Source organism: Malus domestica, chromosome 16 (assembly GCF_042453785.1).
Source record: "Malus domestica chromosome 16, GDT2T_hap1".
In the NCBI taxonomy this organism is placed as follows: Eukaryota; Viridiplantae; Streptophyta; class Magnoliopsida; order Rosales; family Rosaceae; genus Malus; species Malus domestica.
Genome location: NC_091676.1, coordinates 15,572,564 through 15,589,596, shown reverse-complemented (window position 1 = coordinate 15,589,596; position 17,033 = coordinate 15,572,564). Strand labels below are relative to the sequence as shown.

General features: G+C 34.8%; 2 protein-coding genes across 2 annotated transcripts; one reads left to right on the top strand and one right to left on the bottom strand.

The window, feature by feature from the left end:
• Positions 1-596: 596 nt before the first annotated feature.
• Positions 597-3,006, bottom strand: LOC103443262 (sugar transport protein 13-like). Its single transcript, XM_070815610.1, has 4 exons — positions 2,728-3,006; positions 2,269-2,591; positions 1,967-2,091; positions 597-1,842 (listed from the first exon to the last, which is right to left on the bottom strand). The coding sequence occupies exons 1-4, from the start codon at positions 2,858-2,860 to the stop codon at positions 894-896; spliced, it is 1,530 nt and encodes a 509-aa protein (XP_070671711.1). The 5' UTR covers positions 2,861-3,006; the 3' UTR covers positions 597-893.
• A 6,933-nt stretch (positions 3,007-9,939) lies between these two features.
• LOC103443264 (sugar transport protein 13-like) lies at positions 9,940-16,415 on the top strand. The gene is made up of 5 exons (XM_008382081.4): positions 9,940-10,233; positions 11,051-11,373; positions 14,018-14,142; positions 15,050-15,341; positions 15,443-16,415. Exons 1-5 carry the CDS (start codon positions 10,101-10,103, stop codon positions 16,154-16,156), a joined length of 1,587 nt encoding a protein of 528 aa, XP_008380303.3. The 5' UTR covers positions 9,940-10,100; the 3' UTR covers positions 16,157-16,415.
• Positions 16,416-17,033: the final 618 nt, after the last annotated feature.

Here is a 17,033-nt window from a genome sequence, read left to right as displayed (position 1 = left end):
TTACCCAAAAAATAGTTTAGGAACCTAATTTTCAATGAGATGATAGTTCAGGAACTAAATTGACACTTCACCCTACTTTTTATGTTATGTCCAACTTTTTTTTTTTTTGTTACAAGCAATTCCTTCACTCAACTCTCAATTGTTAAGACCAATTAAGAAGAGCACAAGAAATAAAGAACCAAAGCAGAATCAATTTCGAACCAAATAAAAGTTCAATAACGAACTGAAGCTGATTCAATAGCTTGAATTACTGCTATTACCTATGCCACAACAGAGCTAGGAATTTCCAAGTTAAAATAAAAAGCTCCAAGGAATCGGTCTTTGAAATTCCGAAACACACTACCATAGCCAGCACGACCGGAACCACTCTTCCAAGCAACATTAGGGGTGGGCACAGTTTGGCTCGGTGCAGTTTAGAGTGAGACCGAAACTGAAATTTTTTGCAGTTTGGTTTGATGTAGTTTTGAAGCCAAAACCGAAATGAAACCAAACCATTTAGTTAGGTTTGGTTCAATGCGGTGCAGTTTCAACAGTTTCAGTTTGGTTTCAAACCATTCATTACATACAAAATTAAAAAGTAAGAAGAACACCTAAACTAAAGGGAAAAAGGGTTCCACCTGACTATTGAATTGATAAACGAAAAATGCAAAAGAAAAGTACTTTTGAAAAGGGATTGAAAGAATACAATCCAAAGGGGAATTCCAACAATACATTTTATAAAGCTCAAATAAGACCTCTCAAAAAATTAATTAAACAAACATTTGGCATGCAGAGAGAGCTCGTGTTGGGAAGCTGGTAGAACTAAAAGAAGAACTTGGAAGCCTCAGAGTCCGGAATCTTGTAAAATCTCATATAGCTCCAGGCAGATCAATATAGGAGGTAATTAACATAGTTTAAGCATATGCCTTGGCACCATCTTCAAAGTCATCCATGAATCCCTTCCAGAACCAATGTTGTTTCCAGACTCTTTCAGACATCTCTTCGATCGGGACCCCCTTGGTCTCAGGAATTAAGAACACGACAAAGATTGTCATGACAAGGACCCAAGCACAGAAGAACAAGAAAATGCCAAACTTCATATGGCAAAGCATTGAGAGGAAGGCTTGTGCTATAATAAAGGTGAAGAGCATGTTGATGCACACAGTCACACTCTGGCCGGCTGAGCGAGCCTCCAGCGGGAATGTCTCACTAGGGATCAACCACCCAAGAGGTCCCCAAGACCAGGCAAAGGAAGACACAAAGCTACAAACCATAACCACTACAAGGATTGCCAAGCCTGGAGTAAGGTTGTTAGAGTGTTCCTGGACTCTGAGTCCCATAACTATTGCAACCACCAATTGAGAAAGGAACATCTGGACACCGGCTTCTAATAAGAGAATGCGGCGACCAGCTTTGTCAACAAAGTAGATTGATACAACGGTTGATAGCACGTTGACAGCTCCTGTTATGACCGCTGAGTAGAGGGAAGCATCACTTTTAAAACCCAAGGTCTGGAATAAAACCGGGGCGTAGAACATGACTGCATTGATGCCAGTGAATTGTTGGAACACCTGCATCATAACTGCAATGACCAGTTGTGGCCTGTTCCTACGCTTAAGGAGATTTTGGAAGGGATTCTTCACTTCTTTAGCCACCCGACTTGCCTCAACAATCTCTAAGAATTCTGGATCCACATTGTCAACACCACGAATCCTTTTAAGAACTGCTTTTCCTTCCTCCAACTTACCTCGTTCAATCAAACTGTTAGGAGTATCTACCACAATGAGAGACCCCAAGGTTAGCAAACCTGCTGGAATCCCAGCCAAACCCAATGACACTCTCCATCCATATCCTCCTGTAATTCTGTGCATGTATGGTAACCCAAAATAATAATTATATTCAAGTGATTGGAAAATATTACTACACTAAAATTTGTTGGTTCAGGTATTGTCTTTTGAATTAGCTAGGCAAGATTGGGCTGGCTTACTTGTTAGTTCCATAATTGATAAGGTTTGCAAAAAGAATGCCAATGGTGATATTGAGTTGGAAGAGGATGTTAAGTGCCCCTCGAATTCTTGCCGGCGCAATTTCCGAAAGGAAAAGCGGAACTGCCTGTAAATATATTACATTGATCAATAATTATAGTGTTCAAGACATGTAATAGGAAAGGGTAGATATACATCATAATCAACACTAGACAAAGTAGGCAGGTTATAAACAAAAAAATTTAAAAAAATTTAAAAATAAAAAAATAAAAAAAAGATGAGATTAAGATTTTATGTTTTGCACCTGGTTAGCAAAACCAACTCCACAACCAAGCAAGATCCTCCCAATGATAAGCATGAGAAGGTTAATAGCTGCAGCATTAAAAACTGTTCCGGCTATGAAAAATATCCCGGCAATCAACATAGTTAGCTTTCGACCTAGCGATCTGGTAGTGTACGACGCAAAAAAGGTTGATATTAAAGCAGCCAGGTACAATGAAGATGTGAACAACTGCAAGCCTTGATTATCATATTTGCAGTAGTTGCTCTCTAGTCCAGATTCTTGAGTCTTCCTATACACAACCGGGAAGAATTTCTTTTGGAAATGGGGCATGGATGTAACACCCCCTGCATTATATGACCATATATATCGAATTCAACAAAATTAATTATCAATAAACTCTAATCATTTTTTAAGAATACACGTTAATAGTTAATTGTGCAAGTATGCATTAGATGGAACTCTTGAGTCACGTATGTGTACCTGAAATGCCAACATCATAACCGAACATGAGGCCTCCGCTAGCAGCCATTATGCACGAAATGATCACAAGGGGCGTGATCTTCGCTTCGAAGTCTTCGCCTCCTGATGAGGCTCCAAATCCACCGCCGGCCATGGCTTCGGCTTCACAATTAATTACTTAAAACTTATTTGCTGAACCTTAATTATCAGTATCCGATTTGATTGAAGTGAAGACTTTTAATTACTCAACGACCTCATGGAAAAGGTTTTCAATAGCTCGGTAAAATATATGAAAAGTTTGTCCTAGAGAAAGGTTTATATACTAGATGACCTCAAGGCAACAAGAAGTGAACTACGGAGAAAACGGATGATTTAGTCAGTGCCAGGGCATTATACATGGTTGATATTGGTCTTGAATACTTGGTTATAACGCACAGCAAGTTTGTTGCATTGAAAGTTGATCGAGTCTTTCCGGTGTATTGTTAGAAGGGCCATATTTCCTAGCAATATGATGATCCGAGGGTTAAAGCCGTCAACTGTTACAGCATGCCTATAATGCCGGGAAAAGGGATATATATGTCCGGAAATAGATATGTCCGAAGACTACTTTTATTACATTAAAATTATTAAGCACACGCAGTAATTAATCTCTTCGGGAGTACATTAAGTTGTTAAGTTGTTACCACACTTTCTATAATAAGGTTAATGTAGTTAAACTTGCATGAATTAAACAAAGGTGACAATCAAGTACACAATCAAAACTATGAGTTTTAAGTGAAAAGCAACACAAACAATATCCGGTGTGAGATAAAAGAATATATACAAGCTTGTCATAGTATCTTATCTTTCCAAACTTTTCATGTATATATGCCACAAACATTTCGTTTTATAGCTTGTCTTACATGTTCTTACCTTTTAGGTTCATAGAGGGGTTTGGGCCTATGTCCACCCAATCTTTTTCTTGTATTTTCTTTTTTAAGAGAGGTAAGATCTATGTCCCCTCTTTTTCTTGTATTTTCTTTTCCAAAAGGAGTAAGGTGTCTGTCCCCTCATCTTTTCTTGTATTTTATTTTTCTTGCTCTATGAGGGGTAAGGTTTATGTCCCCCCTTGACTAGGTGTAACTTCTTTTTTCATATCAATAAATTTCTCTCGTACTGTCAAAGTTTTCTAAAACAAAAACAAAACAAAAAAATGCTGCAAGCTTGCATCCTCTATTCTCCCCTCACAATCTTGTCTCATGGCTATTCACCACGGATGTTCATTAGTTCGCTAATACCAACCCATTAATAAATTTCTGGGGGTCAATAACTGCCATAATTCTTTCTTAATTCAAATGATAATCTACCACTAAATCAATTTAAACTGCAGCGAGAGGAAGATGCGAATTTGGATACAGAGTGAAGAGCACATTGCTCTATCGAACTTGGCTAATGCCATGTCTTCTTTAACTTGTCCTGAATAAAAGAAACTTAACTAGAGGTGGGACCCAAGTTCATGCATTAGCCGCGGGTTACCAACATTTTCAAGTTTGATAGGGACTCGGAAGTGTTGGTTGATTTTCAGATGTTTGCTTGGTTTCTAGTTGGTGTAGAAAGCTTGTGTTCAATTGTTATTTTTTATAGGAGTAATTAGGTTTTCATCCTTATTTTTACTACTCTATTGATTAAAACCTTATTACTTTTCAATTTTTGATCAAGGTCCTTTGTATTAATAATATCATTAATTATTTCAATAATAAAATATTAATTATTTCTAAATATATTCATTTAATATTAAAAATGTTACAATTAGTATATTTATATTTATGGCTAAATTTTTTATCATATATTTTTATTTTTAGTTTGTACCCATTTTTAATTTGCAACCCTTTTTTAATTTGTACCAATTTTCCTTTCAATTTTAATTTGTACCCATATATTAATTTCTTTTTGTGCCCATATTTTTTAAAGTTTTATTTGTATTGTACCCATATTTTTTTATTTATTTGTACCCATTTTTATTTTTGCTAAATGTACCCATTTTGAAGAATGTACCCATGTTTTGATACAATAATTTTTTGGTTATTTTTTATGAATGTACCCATGTTTACACACACACACACACAATAGTATATTTATATTTTAATATTTTTAATCCCACAAATTATGGTTTTTTATTTAAAATCTCATTACTATAAACAACTATAAATTTTAATTTTTAATTTAAAAAATATAGTAACGTACATAGAAATAAATTATCAATTAATTTTAGGGACTTGGATCAAAAATTGAAAAACAACAAGGTTTCAGTCAAAGATTGTGCATAAATAGGGACCGCATCTAAAGTCTCCCTTTTTTATATCACATTATCATTACTGCTGTTTGTGTCAATCTTTTTAGAATTTTTTTTTTTTTTTTTTCAGTTGAGTTTTCTTCTGATGGGTTAGGATTTCATTAAAGTCTTAGCTCACGATGTACTATTTTGAATCTGCTTTAAATCTTCTGTCGTTTGAAAAAAAAAAATAAAAGAAAACTTAATACCCTGATGTCCACATTTGTGAGATATATGTATCATTGAGTATAACGACATCACCAACTGAATTTCAACTAATTTCTCCAAGATAATTATAACTAATAAAGTTGTTTGTTGTATAATGCTGACACTTTTATAGGAAAAAATTGAAAAGACGATGGTAACTTGAAGCGGATGGTGCAGTGACATGGAAGAATATTGTTGCTTTTGAATAACAAAGTCATAATTCCAGGCTAGCTGTAATTGATTAGGAACACGAGCGGCAGTTGTAACACCACAAAAAAACTGCCTAATATTAGTTCTACCGTTCTACCTGAAGACTCCTATTACGTCTATCCACTTTTTTGTTCAACTTGCACCGCTTTTAATTAGCTTTGTGAAAGTAAGAAAGTCATGCATATATATTTCCCAAACTTTGGGCTGCCGACATGCATCCGTACAAAGCCTTCTTAACTTTGATGATTGTCTCGTGAATAATGTCATGTATTTGTTTGTTTTTATCCTTATCCTTATCCAAAACCAAAACAAAAGTCTTTGACTCCAAATCCGAAACCCAAATGCTTGAGATTTGCATGGTTTTGGGCATCCAATTAATAGAGACGGTCCACTTTGGCGTCTCCCAAGTACACATCAGCCTTTACGCGTTTTTGCAGAGGTCATCGTTCCACGTCATTTTTTGGCCTTCTTTTGAAACTTTGATGGACGTTTTTTGTTTAGAGAACAAAATGAAATTACCAAAACTAACTTATCATGCCTTAAAGAGCGCTAATGAAACAAAAAAAAAAGAAACCCTAATCCATTAACTTATCATGTATTAATTGATTCTTGGTTGTGGAATCCTAACCTTGTTAGAGTCAGTTGAATTTTCTTTCTAAACTATTGTGTTTAATATATTTTCTCTAAAATGTAATGTTATCAAGAACAAACATTATCCGTATGAAAAATCTGAAGGAAAAAAAATTAGTGCCAAGGCGGGTCGCAAAGGTTTAGTCAAAGAAAAGCCTTTGACTTCTATATTAGCTAATTAAGCCTTGAGTATCTATTTTTTGACTTTAACCAAATTTGTAAACCTAGAGAAAGTAGTAGCTATCTTCCCTTTCTAAAGGAAGAAATCTAATGACAGGCGTTAACTTGTGAGTGGTTAGCTCATAAGTGATTTGGATTGGTCAAGCTCAATAGGTTGGTTGGTGAGTTTGTTATAGAGCAAGTGTTGGAATGAGAGTTTTCAAGCATGAGATGGCTAAATAATTAACAAACAAAACAAACAAAAACAGGTGACTATGACCAGAGTCACCTGGAGGTTAAATGTTGTTCTTCAATTGTCTTGTTTTTCTTTCTTGGTTAGAGACCTTCTTCCGTTGTAGCTCTGTTTTTCTCAAACTACGTACCATCACATGTTTTAGATGATACATGTGAATGTCATCACACGAGCATCGGAAAAAACAGCTGCACATCGGCTAATTGAGTTTGATTTATCAGTAGGATATGATTATCTAATTTTCCATGGAGAGAGGGGATAGAAAAATATTCTAAACACGCCAATAATCATTGGGGATATATATATTTCGAATTTCTTTTTGTAGTTTAATTTTTTTAAAGAAATTGAGGAAGTGGATAATACAAGTCTTCTATTGGGCATTGAAGAAAAAAAAAGTCTATTTTTCAAGTTGTACTTCATAGATCATCATTGCAAAATATTAGTCAAATTAAAAATATTTGAGGCATCTAATTGAGTTCAAAATTTTGACGAACACTTTGTGCTAAGACAAACATTGAAATTTTTGTGTTAATTAAATAGACAAATAGTTTCGGATTGAATTGAATTTTTACAAAGATGATCCATGAATCTAAACTTACAAAATAAATCATTCGGATCGTTAAAATTCAATGCGGAACGGATCCCATAACTAATTCTCATTTTTTAACGGGAATCTCTTCTTGAGGGGCCTAATATATATTAGTTGTGAATGGTTGCACATGTTAGTCCTGGATGCATCTATGTTGCGTCATCGCAAGATCAGAATGATTTCGTTTCTTCTACTCGGGTTGCTGAAATTTATTAATAGAAAAAACTATATGACATTTAAAGATGACTAGATACCAAATAAAATTATTATTTAGAGATGTCATTTTGGGGTCCTATGTACACTAAAGCTTTCAGTGGGAATACTTTATGGATTAATGAGCAAATAGTTGTATATTGGATGATTATTTTTCTGCTACAACCAATAGTGGATTGAATTGTTAATTGTAAAAGAAGAAAAGATTGGTGAGAATCAAACTCGATTAAAATTCATAAGCATAATTGCTTATTAGTTTGTTTAAGTGCGCTATTGTTGCTTAAGTTCAATCTTTCTTCTTATTAGATATTATGAATTTATTAACTTAAAAGCGGACAAGAAATTATGAATACCTTCAACAAGAAGCCAAATAATCTCCTTCATTGTTGATTGCCATGCAATTTGGAATGGCTTAAGTAGGACGCTCATTACTTAATAATTTACGTACTTAGCATACCATTTTTTTTAACCAATGATAGACAAAACCTCGAGTAGATGGACAAATACTTTTAACCAACTAAGTTATAAGTCACTTGCACGTGCTTAGCATACTTCATTGTTTAAATGCTTAATTTGGTTAAGGTAATACTTAGAAGATAGATAAAGCTTTTGGTTCTCACAAAAATTTATCTTAGATAGAGTTCCTACAAATAAAAAAGAAAGATGATTAACATTAATGTATGAGCAGTTTAGTGTTAGAACTAGTAATTTGTGTCAAGTGCTCTCGGGTTCTACTTCTTATGGAGCACTGAGTAATCAATAATCCAATCCTATTAGATGATAATAGCCTCCTTTCCGTCTATTGCATGATTGCCCACCGATCTTGGCAGTCGAAAAATAACCATCTTCGGATGTGAAGGTGAGAGTTGAAACAAAAAGAACTGACACATTGAAAATGATGACTGCATCACATTTGGGTATTATGAAAATTTTACAGTGCCAAGGCCTAATTTAGTTTTTGCCCTACAGCTCCTAGTAAGCCAGATCCGGCCCTGTTTAGATTATATACATGTACTCAACATGTTCAATTGATTTGCAATTTGAGTACGAGGAATAAGACCGTGTTATTAACACGTATGTAGTGCAACTTAAGTTTGTGACAGAATAAAGTTCATCAATTTGTCGGACCACAAGTTGTCCGGTATGCGTATCTTATCTTATGTCCTCTAGGTAAAGGTTCATGTGTCACTTCCAACTTGGGTTCTAACTTGAATAGCACAATGATACAAGTTTTATGTTCCCTTATTTTTTGAACGCATGTGGTATTGACAACATATTGATGTGGACCAACTATTCCTTGAAAGATTATGATGGATTACGATGGCATGTCGACCTCTTGATTTTAGATTTTATGGTAATGCTCCTTCATGTATAACCTAAATTAATGACAATTTTTTAATTAATTAACTAACTTTATGATAGTTGACCGAAAGAATCATTTAAAATAGAAAAGAAGTAAAATTAGAACTTGCTTGCAGAACCAACTTCTTTTCACACTTCAATTCAATCCCTTTATTTATCAAGAAATACAAATTTGAAAAGTATATCTAGATAAGAAAATTTTTGCCAACCAAAAATAAAAAAGATTCTATGTTGATGCATACTAGCATTATATTATTTTTTTGTTTGGGCAAAATAAATTCGAGTGGATAATTCAATGGTAGAATATAATTAATACCTTTGTTGTTTAAGGCAAAATAAATGCAACTTGAAAGTTAAAGATTGTAATATCATCATTTGCTCGTCAAATTATCAAACTAACAATAATCTTTTTACATGACATTGGGTGGTCCATTTTTGTTGCTTACACACGTAGAAGCAAATTGATGCCACTATATGGTGCTCCCTCCCTCCGTCCCCGTATTTTGAAGGTTGAAATGAATCTTCTTAAAAGTTCTTATATTTTGCCCATACACCATCTCTTAATCTACACATTATCGATATAATATTTGTGTAAGCATAAAAATGGATCAGCTAAGTACAACTAAAAAAATAAAAATTAATTGGACGGTTAGACTCATTAAGAGGTTAATGATGTAAGAATTTAAAACGTTAAACGGGTGGTTATGTCAATTTTTATTTGTTCTCTCATTTTTAAAAAGCATAATTGAAATTTTCACCTGCCCTAAAGCAAAGAAATACGTGCAACCCATAGACCTAAAAAAGCATAATTATGCATGTGACATCTTCACTATACATTCAATTATTGTGCAAAATTAATTTCCTATTTGATCGCCAGTCCTAAACTGGATTGAATTAATTAGCTCACCAAACCCCATTAACATTTAAATTAGAGTTGCAAAGTAATTAATTCCCACTCCTAATCCAGGAAAGATTTTTCGGTGTGACTGTCACACAAAGTGGTACATCACATGTCCTTATATAAATGGTGAGTTATATTTGTTAAAAGGTTAATAACTTAAAATTAAAATTTTTTACCACTTACATAAAAATACGTGATGTATCATTTATGTTCGCGTTACAACTAAAAATTTATCCTAATCCAAGAGGCTTGACTACTTATTACAAAATATTGTCTGTGTTGACCACAGACTTTTCCAGAGAGCAGAGCCAGCCGTCTGTGAGAAAAGGCCACCCGTCCATTTCAAAACTGAAGCACACGTGGAAAAATCTCAAAATCTCAACGGTGGTTCCCACTACACGATCGAATTCGAATCTCGTGCTACTTCCATGCCACCTCCTCTATATAAACACCCTCTCGCTACTCAAAAATTCAATTCCCATTACCACCTAACGTCTCTCCTTCTTGTTGCTTTGAGAAATTGTGAGGAACTAGAATTAAGTGTTGTTCGATATCGCTCATGGCCGGCGGAGGGTTCTCGGCGGGTCCGGACGGGCGTGAGTTCGAGGCAAAGATCACGCCCATCGTCATCATCTCGTGTATAATGGCTGCTACTGGTGGACTCATGTTTGGTTACGATGTCGGTGTTTCAGGTAATCGTCTCTCTCTACTCACACAGACGTACACTATTTGAGCTTCGTACTGTTAGAGCCTTAGATTTGTTGGTTCAGCTGCTCCGCTAGATGAACTCTGTGGGCATTGTTTGGTTAGGGTTCTGGGAAAACCTTTTAGATGCTTCAATGAAAGATTCTATATTCCGAAGGTTTCATCCATTAGATCTTGGTCATTGTTTATTTCACCATGATCCAACGGCTAAAATTCCGGAATACAAGATACTTTGGAGTATGCCAGAAAATTCCTCAATCAACATGTTCAATGTTGATATTCTACTTAATTAATTTATTTAATTATCCATGTTTGTTTCTTTCTCTTAGTAAACAAATGTTCTTTAGTCAATGCTTTTGAAAACACAGAAGAAAGTTTCTATTTAAATGAACTTTTTCCCTTTTTAAAATCTAAAACTTACCCCAAATTTTTTTTAATAAATGATAGCCTCCGTGGATTTAAATTGTTAGTTTTTAGGAAACAGAAAAATTAAACTGTATCAAGGTATATAGGCATCTTTGTTTTTTGTCACGGAAGTAAAGCGTCATTTGCTATCCAAAAAAATTATCAAATTTCATATGATTTTGGAATTATTTATTTGTTTACGAATTTTACGGACAAATGAGAAAGTGGTTACTTTCTACTTGAATTTTAGGAAAAAATGTTTGTACAAATTTAAAAGCGAAATTTTGATTCATTTTTTTAGCATAAGGAGGAGTTTCTACTACCTACGCAAAAAAAAATATATTAAAAAATAAAAACAAAAATTTGAACTAATGGTGAACTTAATTTAATTTGATGCAGGTGGAGTTACATCGATGGCCCCATTCTTGAAAAAGTTTTTCCCGGTTGTATACAGGAGGACTCTAGAACAGGGGATCAAAAGCAACTACTGCAAATACGACAACCAGGGCCTGCAGTTATTCACGTCGTCGCTGTACCTGGCCGGCTTAACTGCCACATTCGCCGCTTCCTACACCACCAGGAAGTTCGGGCGGAGGCCGTCTATGCTGATTGCTGGGATTTTCTTCATTGGCGGCACAATTCTCAATGCTGCAGCACAAGACCTCGCTATGCTCATCATTGGCAGGATCTCACTTGGTTGTGGAGTTGGGTTCGCAAATCAGGTCAGTTCAATTCTAATTTCTTCTTTTTTATTTCATGTTCTTGTACATAATAACTTGTTGCCGACCGAGCTGGGCCAGTTTAACTTGGGCAGTGTGCATGCGTTCTAGTATCGTAAATTTGGATATCATTAGGATATCATAGCATAGTCTTTGTCAAAAAACGTAGGATTATGTGCTTATTTACATTAAATTTATCTAAATAAAGAAGAGTGAAAAAAATACAACATACTGATCTAGCTAACATATTTATGTCCAAAACTAGATTCTCCACGATTATAATGTTACCGAATATGTCAAAATATAATTAAACTTTTGTAGGGTTCATACTTTCTGCGGGAGATAAGAGTGGTGTAAACTAAAACGCGTTCTTTGGCGCTTTCTCTCGCAATACCGACACCAAAGCGTATTTGGGTCCCATCCCAATTACTATCATTTTGAAGTATGATCATAACAATTTTATAGGTGTGCGGACTAGTGACTTGGACACCACATCTTGTTATACTTATGAATCACAACAGATGAATTGTTCAATTCATTTACTTTTATCAAAATATCTCATATCATAATATTCTTTTGTTGCCTTATAAAAAATGTCATGCACCGACGTCCTGTGGGGCACTTTTGGTCTCTAAACGCTTGGATTGGAAGAGAGGTTATGCCTATGATCAATTTAGAGTCCACGAGTTTCTTCTTTTTCTTTTTTCTTTTTTTGCAATAAAGTTAACTTTTCTTTGCAGTAAACTTTACTTAATTGTATTAGAGGCTGTATATATTTTGTGCGTCTAAATAATTTGAAGCTTTTTTTTGTTTGTTTTAAGTCGTTTTCTCGTAAGGTCATAATTATCCGGTTTTTTCCAACTCTTTTGTGCTTTAAATATAGGCTTTTTAGTTAAAATATAGGCTTTGATCCTTGAGTTTATCCACCATCAATCATTTTTATCATTCTGTGAAAAATCTCCATTAAATAAGAATAAAATGATCAAAATACCCTTAGTTTTTTTGTCAAATCATTTTGGCCTATAGTTTATTAAATTGAGGGTATATTTATCATTTTGATTCTTATTTAACATAATTTTGCACGGAATGACCAAAATAATTGATGGTGGATAATCTCAGGAACCACTTCTATTGATTTCAAATCTCAAAGACCATTTTAATTAAAAAGTCTTAAATATATTGTTGTGTTTTGACGTTTCTACATGTGGTGAGACCTCTCTTTGCTAACAGATGAGGCCACTGGATCCTCACCCCAATTTCTTTGCAACTTCTTCTAGTCGCTTTTCGAATTTTTTTTTCTTTCCAAAAAAGTCGTGAATCTTTTTTGTATGTTGGATTGTGAAATAATGTGAAGCCGTGGAACTCCAATGTTATTCAAAACTTGTACATGATTATTATGTGGTGTGCATGTCCTAATTGTTTATCTTATCCTTTTGGTGGACAATCTCATGAACCACTTTATTTCAAATCTCAAAGACCATTTTAATTAAAAAGTCTTAAATATATTGTTGTGTTTTGACGTTTCTACATGTGGTGAGACCTCTCTTTGCTAACAGATGAGGCCACTGGATCCTCACCCCAATTTCTTTGCAACTTCTTCTAGTCGCTTTTCGAATTTTTTTTTTCTTTCCAAAAAAGTCGTGAATCTTTTTTGTATGTTGGATTGTGAAATAATGTGAAGCCGTGGAACTCCAATGTTATTCAAAACTTGTACATGATTATTATGTGGTGTGCATGTCCGAATTGTTTATCTTATCCTTTTGGTGGACAATCTTATGAACCACTTCTATTGATTTCAAATCTCAAATACCATTTTAATTAAAAAGTCTTAAATATATTGTTGTGTTTTGACGTTTCTACATGTGGTGAGACCTCTCTTTGCTAACAGATGAGGCCACTGGATCCTCACCCCAATTTCTTTGCAACTTCTTCTAGTCGCTTTTCGAATTTTTTTTTTTCTTTCCAAAAAAGTCGTGAATCTTTTTTGTAAGTTGGTTTGTGAAATAATGTGAAGCCGTGGAACTCCAATGTTATTCAAAACTTGTACATGATTATTATGTGGTGTGCATGTCCGAATTGTTTATCTTATCCTTTTGTAGTTACTAGGACCTTAATTTCAAGCTCTTGGGTCAAAAGGTTGGTCCAAAAGGATATAAAAATGTACCTTTTAAAGCACAATGCATATGATAAAAAGTTCTATGTTCAAACTTCGATTCAAGATTTGATTAACTTTACAGTACTTTTGTGGTATGTATTTCTACTTGTAAATATGAAGTTTCAAGTTTTAATATTTTAGATAATGAGTGATAATACATTATTAATCTGGTTCGTGACTTTACCAATTCTCACCCACAATATCAATGTATCTCAAAACTTGACTTAAGAAACTAAATACTTTGAGATGATTATAAACTATGTATTATTTTTTGTCCTACTCTATGCAAAAAAAGACTAAGCCATCTCTTTGTTTCAATTGTTATGTCAACACAACTAAATAACTTTACTATTGATTGACAAAATAGAGAACAACTATGTTGGTGTACATTGTCTAGCTGCAAATAAGTTTTTATCTAAATAAATTACTGAAAATATACTTCTGTTTCTCTTGTTCAACATTCTTTAACTTAACCTTGATGTTATTTTGCAGGCTGTACCATTGTTTCTTTCGGAGATTGCACCGACAAGAATCCGCGGAGGGCTAAACATATTGTTCCAGCTTAATATCACAATAGGCATTCTATTTGCAAGCCTCGTTAATTATGGCACCAACAAGTAAGTCAGCTGCTCCCAATTTGTTCTTTTTTTTTTTCTGGTCCACCCTTAACATTACCCGTGCCCCTTAAGTTACATGTATGCATAACATGTATGCATAAAGAGATTTTTCGGACACATTGAAAAATCTCTTGTATGCTTGATGTTTATGACTCTTTCGCATTTTTCAGGGTTTATGAATTTTCTGTGGCATATTTCCAAAGGACTGTTTTACAATTTAGTATTTAGCTTCGGGCACTCAAAGTCAACAATTTGGGCCATCATATGTGACTGATAAATTAATTGACTGGTAAAACTATTGATAGATAAGCATATGCCTATTTGAGGGACGGTTTATTCTATTAAACAATGAATTTGAACAATAGACGTGGATCAGCTTCTCAGCTTCCAAATTGTTTCATCTTGATTGCCTTTTTTTATTCATATTCACATGGCTCAGTTTCAAACTTATGATGTCTTGAGGAGACATAGGAACATTCATAAGGTAGAAATTGAAAGGTAATTAAGTTTAACATGATAAAAGGAATTTGATTTTCGCATATTTTTTTTCTTTTCTCCTAAGCAGTCATGTTTAATTTTAATTTGAGACTAAATAAATTGAAGGAGAATTATGGATCAGAAATAAATAAAAGTGTAGAAGGTGCAAAAGAGTGTAGAAATTAATTTATTATATATTTATTTCACTACAAATGATGAATCCACCAATCTCTTCTTTTTCGGTTACAAATTCATATCAATCTCATAGGATGCACACTGATGTTACAAAAAAAATCTACTAACGTGGCTTGAACTGTCTAGTTAATGGTTTGCTTTGTCTGCTTAATTTAGTAAAATAACGTTTTGTGCTAGCCTCCTAACAATTTTCTGGCTGTATTTGCTGACCGTTGATGAATTGCTTGAATAACAGGATCACAGGAGGATGGGGTTGGAGGGTGTCATTGGGGCTGGCTGGTTTACCTGCCGGTCTCCTAACCTTGGGAGCTCTCTTGGTGGTCGAAACTCCTAACAGTCTCGTAGAACGTGGTCTCTTAGACCAAGGAAAATCCGTACTTAAAAGGATCCGCGGCACTGAAAATGTTGAACCAGAGTTCTTGGATCTTGTCGAGGCAAGTCGCATAGCAAAAGAAGTGAAGCACCCCTTTAGAAATCTCATAAAGCGCAGGAATCGTCCCCAACTAATCATTGCAGTAGCCTTGCAGGTTAGCAATCGAAACAACGCTTTTTTTGTAGTATGCCAAAAATTATATTTACAATTAGTATTAGTATGCTTATGGTGTTCTTTTTCTGATTTTTTCTGCAGATCTTTCAACAATTTACTGGGATCAATGCCATAATGTTTTACGCGCCAGTCCTGTTCGACACTTTAGGGTTTGGAAACGATGCTTCCCTCTACTCAGCTGTTATCACAGGAGCCGTCAATGTTCTCTCCACCGTTGTATCCATCTACTCAGTTGACAAAGTAGGCCGCCGCATGCTCTTACTTCAAGCTGGTTTTCAAATGTTCATCTCTCAAGTGGCTATTGCCATAATACTAGGGATCAAGGTTAAGGACCACTCCGATGACCTCCACAAAGGCTTCGCAATCTTTGTGGTGGTTCTGATTTGCACTTATGTTGCTGCGTTTGCTTGGTCTTGGGGGCCTCTAGGTTGGTTGATACCAAGTGAGACATTCCCACTCGAGACCCGCTCAGCGGGGCAAAGTGTGACTGTCTGCACCAACTTGCTCTTTACTTTCATTATAGCGCAGGGCTTCCTCTCGATGCTCTGCCACTTCAAGTACGGCATCTTCCTCTTCTTCTCCGGGTGGGTCTTGATCATGTCTTTCTTCGTGTTGTTCCTACTCCCGGAGACGAAGAACATTCCGATTGAAGAGATGACAGAGAGGGTGTGGAAGCAACATTGGTTGTGGAAGAGGTTTATGGATGACGATGACTACCACATTGAAGGAAATAATGGAGATGGCTTAAAGAAAAATGGGCACGCTAATGGATTTGATGGTGTTTCTCAGTTGTAAATCAAGTTTCAGGGTTTGTGTCCCCTCTAAATAGTTAATACAGTATTTAGTATCTAAGCATTTAATAGATTTTTCCAGTGCCAGAAATCAACCTCTCTGGTTCACTAGGAATTAAGGACATGTATTGCAAAACTTATTTGGGTGCATTTGTGTATGTGGAGTTGATTAATTAGTACAGAACATTGTGGATAAGTAGCATTTGTTTTAATACAAGATTAATGTACTTGAAACTTGAAAATCTACATTCCTATTTGTTTTAGTTTTCGATTTTCTTTCAAGGTGACTGTTATAAGTTTTCTCGAGGACATTCACCCAAAGACACTTTTTTCTGCCTACTTCTCATTGCTAAGGGGGTCTCAGAGGATACGCCTAAAGCCCACCTTGAGTGCTCGCCAAGCCATCTCTCTTGTCACAAGTAATATATTTATTTACTGTCATAAGTTATTGGAGGGGTGTCGAGATGGGCTCGACTTGTTCTCAAGGGCGTGTCAAGCAATGGGAACTAGGTAAAAAGTTTGAATACAATTAAAACTATATGGTTAGTTAATTAAGTCTTTTCTCACGTTAAAAGGGGCAAAACTCTTAGGCCTTGTTTGGTATAAAGGATAGGATTGGAAATTTGCATGTATAAATACTAGGATGAAGGTATGTTTGAAGGAAAAAATGAAAATTTTGTGATGAACTTGAGGTAGGTGATGGATTACTCAAGAAGAAAACTTATCAAATTCATTCATTTCTCAATGATAATATTAGAAAGGAGAAGTTTTCTTCATGTCTAATTCTCTTATGGTCCCATCAAAATGAAAAATTTATGGAGAATAAAGTCCCACATTTGAAACTATAACAAAATAATATACAACTTATATATGAAATATTT

Bases quoted from the DNA above. Each gene is read 5' to 3' on its own strand.
- LOC103443262 (XM_070815610.1), bottom strand. From the start codon at position 2,860: ATGGCCGGCGGTGGATTTGGAGCCTCATCAGGAGGCGAAGACTTCGAA. The intron at 2,592-2,727 runs GTACACATACGT...CATATAATGCAG, and splicing joins TTATGATGTTGGCATTTCAG to GGGGTGTTACATCCATGCCC. The intron at 1,843-1,966 runs GTAAGCCAGCCC...ATACATGCACAG, and splicing joins ATCAATTATGGAACTAACAA to AATTACAGGAGGATATGGAT.
- LOC103443264 (XM_008382081.4), top strand. From the start codon at position 10,101: ATGGCCGGCGGAGGGTTCTCGGCGGGTCCGGACGGGCGTGAGTTCGAG. The intron at 14,143-15,049 runs GTAAGTCAGCTG...CTTGAATAACAG, and splicing joins GTTAATTATGGCACCAACAA to GATCACAGGAGGATGGGGTT. The intron at 15,342-15,442 runs GTTAGCAATCGA...TTTTTTCTGCAG, and splicing joins TCATTGCAGTAGCCTTGCAG to ATCTTTCAACAATTTACTGG.